The 5,401-nt window shown below is 44.2% G+C and overlaps 1 protein-coding gene across 1 annotated transcript; it reads right to left on the bottom strand.

The window, feature by feature from the left end:
• Positions 1 to 770: 770 nt before the first annotated feature.
• On the bottom strand, positions 771 to 2,459 carry LOC140202060 (complement C1q tumor necrosis factor-related protein 3-like). Its single transcript, XM_072266917.1, has 2 exons — positions 2,456 to 2,459; positions 771 to 1,465 (listed from the first exon to the last, which is right to left on the bottom strand). Exons 1-2 carry the CDS (start codon positions 2,457 to 2,459, stop codon positions 1,068 to 1,070), a joined length of 402 nt encoding a protein of 133 aa, XP_072123018.1. The 3' UTR covers positions 771 to 1,067.
• Between the last annotated feature and the right edge of the window lie 2,942 nt (positions 2,460 to 5,401).

Genomic DNA, 5,401 nt, shown 5'->3' on the forward strand with positions numbered 1-5,401 from the left:
CGTTTTGTGTGTGTTGCTCGGATTTCCAGCACCTGCAGGTTTTCTCTTGTCCGAGGTGAAACGACAAAACAGATCTGCCCTGGGCCCTGCGATCACTCGAGATCTGCAGATATTGCAACAACCAGCAACAAAGCCAAGATGCTGGAGGAACTCAGTGGGCTGGGCAACACTTGGTACTCAGGCTGAGACTCTCCTTTGGGGCTGGAGAGGGATGGGGGCAGAAGCCAAAGCAGGAAGATTGGGTGAAGGGGAACGGTACAAGCCGGAGATCACAGTGAGAGGGAGTCTCCATTCCCTATGTTCCCAGTCCTGATGTTGACTGTTTATTCCTCTCCACAGATGTGGAATTGTGCATTAAATAGCAGGGATATATCTTTAATAATATACTAATAGCAGGAACAATCATCTAATTTCAGGCATCTTCTACGGAGGTTAATAAACAGTCCACGTTTCAGACTAAGACACTTCATCAGGACTGGAAAGGAAGCGGGGGGGGGGATAAAGCCAGAATAAGAAGGTGAGGGGAGGGGAAGAAGTTCAAGTCGGCAGGTGAGAGGTGAGACCAGGAGAGCAGAAAGGTGGGTGGGGGAATTGGGGATGAAGAAAGAAGTTGAGAAGGAGAGAGGTGGAAAAGGTAAAGGACCCTCCCCACCTTTTTATTCTGGCTTCTTCCCCCTTCCTTTCCAGTCCTGATGAAGTGTCTCATTGTGAAACATCAACTGTTTATTCCCTTCCATAGATAACAGCCCAACCTGCTGAGTTCCCCCAGCATTCTGAATGCATTGTTCAAATTTTCCTACAACCTCTTGTGTTTATTCATCTATTGTCTTGCACTGTATACAGAATGTCCCACACCCAGTGATTAGTTTTACCAGCCACAAAGTGTCAGTTGGAAGTTTAATTTTATGCAGGGTTTGTTTCCTGAAGACTGGTTCTCTTTTTAGGTCATCCTCAATTATGCTATCCATAATATCACAACCCCACAATGATTCCTAACATACTCCAAGCCCACTTTCCTCCATGTCCATCCTGAGCCTGCCTGTGCAGGGCCAGGAGGAAGGGGGGCCTCAGGTCCTCCTCAGCAGGACGGCCTGGAAGCTGAGGGAGTCCAGCTCGCTCCAGGCAAAGCCCCGGGAGAGCTCCACCCACACCGTGTCCCCTGCTCCCAGCAGCATGATGGCGCTGCCCGAGGAGGTCTGCTGCTGCCACCGCCCCATCCGGCTCGGGATGTAGTTCTGGAGCACCCCGTTCCTCATGAGCTGTACGAGCGACTCCACTGTGACCCGGCTGCCCAGCAGCGAGAAGGAGAAGGAGTAGACCCCCGCCACGGGGGCTGTGGAGATGCCGAAGGTGGGATCATAACCTAGGCCCTCGTTGAGCAGGACGCTGTTATACGTCAGTGTGTTCAGCAAGCTGGGGTTCCTTCCGAGGGAGACCCGCCAGTTGAAAACAACCCTCGGCACATCTGCAAGCAAGAATTAACAGCGAGTGAGACTCAGAGGAGTTCATCCTTACGTGGGAATTGAATTGCAGCGTTGAAAATAAGTCTACAGTTCCCGGTGCCTTGGTAAAGCAGCTGGCATAATAACCACCCCACCCACTCTGGACATTCTCCCTCTCCCATGGGGCAGAAGATACAAAAGCCTGAAAGCATGTATCCCCAGGCTCAAGGCCAGCTTCTACCCCTAGTTATAAGACTATTCAATGGTCCCCTAGTACGATAAATTGGATTCTTGACCTCATAATCTACCTTGTTATGACTTTGCACCTTATTGTTTACCTGCACTGCTCTTTCTCTGTAGCTGCTCCACTTTATTCTGCGTTCTGTTATTGATTTACCTTGTTCTACCCCAATGCAGTGTGTAATGATCCAATCTGTATGAACAGTGAGCAAGACAGGCTTTTCACTAAATCTCCGTACGTTTGACAATAATAGACTGATTTACTGAATTTTCTTATCCTTTACCTATTCAAGTGTCCTCTAAATGATGTTAATATATCTATTTCAACCACTTCCTCTGGCAGGTCATTCCATACACCCATCAACTTCAAGGAGAAAAAGTCACCCCTCAGGCTCCTATAAATCTCTCCACTCTCACTTTAAGTTGTGCCCTCTAGTTCCTGTTTCAATCAATATTGTGACCAGATTTGCACACAATACTCAACTTTTATTAACAGTTTAGATGAGAGTGCAGTTGCTGTGCTTACCAAGTTTGCCAATTACATCAGAATTGATAGTATGGTGGATGGTGAAGAAGATTGTCTAAGGGGAAGTGGGCTGAGAAATGGCAGGTGGAGTTTAACTTGGATGAGTGTGAGTTGTACTTCGGGAAGTTAAACCAGGACAGAACCTGTATGTTAAATGGCAGGGCCCTGGGAATGATTGAGACCAGAGAGACCTCGGCATACACATTAGGTACCGGAAGGGAACCCAGTGTGGTCTTCTGCTGCGTACCCATCCAAGTCTTGATGTGTTGTGTGTTCAGAGATGCTCTTCAGCACACCACTGTTGTAACGTGTGGTTATTTAAGTTGCTGTTGCCTTCCTGTCAGCTTGAATCAGTCTGGCCGTCCTTGTCTGACCTCTCTCATTAACAAGGCGTTTTCACTCACAAAACTGCCCCTCGCTGTTCTCTGTAAACTCTAGAGACTGTTGTGCATGAAAATCCCAGGAGATCAGCAATTTCAAGCCCACCCCCTTCCCCCTGGTCTGGCACCAATAATCATTTTGCAGTCAAAGTCACCTAGATCATATTTCTTCCCCATTCTGATCTTTGGTTTAAACAAGTAAACATCTAGACCATGTCTGCCTGCCCATTGATTTGCTGCCATATAATTGACTGGTTAGGTATTTGCAAATGTACAGGTGTATTGTGTATTTCGTATTTTAGTAGTATTTGAATAATATTGTGAATATGTTGTTTGATTAACCATTGTTGTTCAATTATATAACTCATTATGCATTATATGTAAAAATAAGTGAATTATATACATCATGACACTACCATGTCCTATGTGTGCATCTTGCTTTAAGGCATTCATTAGTCTTGCGAGACCATGGACATGCACCTGGAAAGTCTTCACTCTCCAGGGCTCAGACCTGAGCAAGGCTGTATGGAAGACCGGCAGTGCCCATGCTGCAAGTCTCCCCTCTCCACCACACCAATGTTGTCCAAGGGAAGGGCATTAGGACCCATACAGCTTGGCACCAGTGTCGTCGCAGAGCAATGTGTGATGAAGTGCCTTGCTCAAGGACACAACACGTTCCCTCGGCTGGGGCTCGAACTCACAACCTTCAGGTCGCTAGTCCAATGCCTTAACCACTTGGCATCTTGCTTAAAGAAAATGAACTAAGACTCCCATTCCTGGCTCTCTTGTTTTCCTTTCATTTAGTTTTTTATGTTTTGGAGTTTCAGTACAAAACATAGCAGTGGTGCCAAGGTACTTTAATAACAAGACCCAGACAACAACCTACCTGTTGAAGTGCAGTGAGATGTTTGAGCTTAAAAAAAAGCACAGCACTCTTTCTTTGCAAGAGCGAAACAGTCAAGTACAATAAAGCAGCACATTTTTTTCCCCACAAGGGGAGAAAGTGGACAAGTTTAAAAAAAAGACAGGTTACAGAAGGATTCACAGGTTCATAGAGAATGAGTACCAGGTGATAATAATCATAAGAAAAGAACAGAAATAGCTGGATACATTGGAAAGTTAGACATGTTTTATTACATGACAGATAATTGGAATATGTATACTGAGCTAATCGTGCAAATGGAATAGCCAATGAGAAACAAATACCAGTTTTGCTGAGTACTTTGGGTGGAAGAGCCTTAGGAGCTTGACTGCTTCAACCAAACCAGCCAAATTAGCTTTGCTGATATTGTGAAAGTAATGCAAGAACATTTAGAACAGAAGCCATTGTTGATTGCAGAATGCTTTAGGTTTTGTAAGTGGAATCAAAAGGAAGGGCGGGGGGTGCTGTGTCAATGTATGTGTCTGAATTGAAGAAGTTGTCTGAGCATTGTCAGTTCAGTAGTGAGTATAATGATGCACTGAGAGATCATTTAGTTTGTGGAATCTTACAAGAAAGCATTCAAAAAGGACTCCTAACTAAGCGCAACTTACATTTAAAAGAGCAGTTGAAATAGCTGTATCAATAGAAACAGCAGACAAACACAATTGAGTTGCAGTCATGAATGAACGTGAGTGTGAACAAAATTGCAATGTCTAAACCAAAACTGGCCTGGCCAATCAAATTGTGTTACCGTGTGGCAGGGGCTCATATTCAGTAGTTAAGTGCAAATTTAAAGGTGAAATTTGCAGAAAATGCACCAAACTAGGACACATACAAAGAGCATGTTGGACAGACAAAAATAAATGGACTGCATAGGGTAGAGAAAAAGATTAAAAATCAAGTTGTGCTTTCAAGAAGAGCTCTAAACTGCACACTGTTGCTGAAAAATCTGATAATGATGAGAATGACTGGGTAGCCTAAAGAGTTTCAATGTGAAAGCTAACAATAGACTAGCAATATGGTTTACACCAGAAGGGAACAGCAAACTAATTAAAATGAAATCAGATGGTGGCTCAGCTGTTTCATTCATTCTACAAAATGGGTTTGAATTGCATTTCAAAGATACTAAACTGAAGTCTGCAGATATCCAACAGAGAAATTATACTAGAGACAAGATAATTCCTGTGGAAATGACATTCGTAACTGTGAAATACAGCAACCAGCAAGCCACATTAGTCTTGTATGTGGTAAAAACTAGAGGGCCAGCATGAAGGTATAATTTGCTGAGGCAACTACAACTTGATTGGAGATCCCTTGCAAAATGTCAACTGAAAGCGATTTAAGAAAGTTTCTGGGTGATGCTAAAACTGCCTTCATGCTGTACACGTTGAACCGCTGCCCAAGAGAGTGCAAACAACTGTTGGTGTCAACTTCTGTGCCTGTGGTTGGAAATTGTATTGGGCCATGCTGCTCAGAGAAAGCGTGAAGCGACAAGAGCAGTGGTTTGACAGCTTTGTAGGCAGCATATCTGAGAAAGCTTCTGATATGTTAATCAGGCAGTAACTTGTGAAACCCTGCTTGGTTATAAATTGGAAGAAAGCTCTAGGAGCTTCAGGAAAGTTGCCAGCATTTAGCTTTTGTGAGTATAAAGAACCAGAATCTACTCTGTGTGCATTAAGGTTATTGCATCAACTTCAAGTAGCTGCTTGCAACTGCAGATGCAAAGACAAAAGCCCAGCTGGATGAATGGAAGGCCATAGAGAAAAGAGTTAGTGGAGATTTGTCAGATGATGTTGTGGGTGAAGAAACCAAGAGGAGAGATCAGATCGTAAAGGGAGCAATAGTAGACAATAGACAATAGGTGCAGGAGAAGGCCATTCGGTCCTTTGAG

Source organism: Mobula birostris, chromosome 8 (genome assembly GCF_030028105.1).
Source record: "Mobula birostris isolate sMobBir1 chromosome 8, sMobBir1.hap1, whole genome shotgun sequence".
NCBI lineage: Eukaryota > Metazoa > Chordata > Chondrichthyes > Myliobatiformes > Myliobatidae > Mobula > Mobula birostris.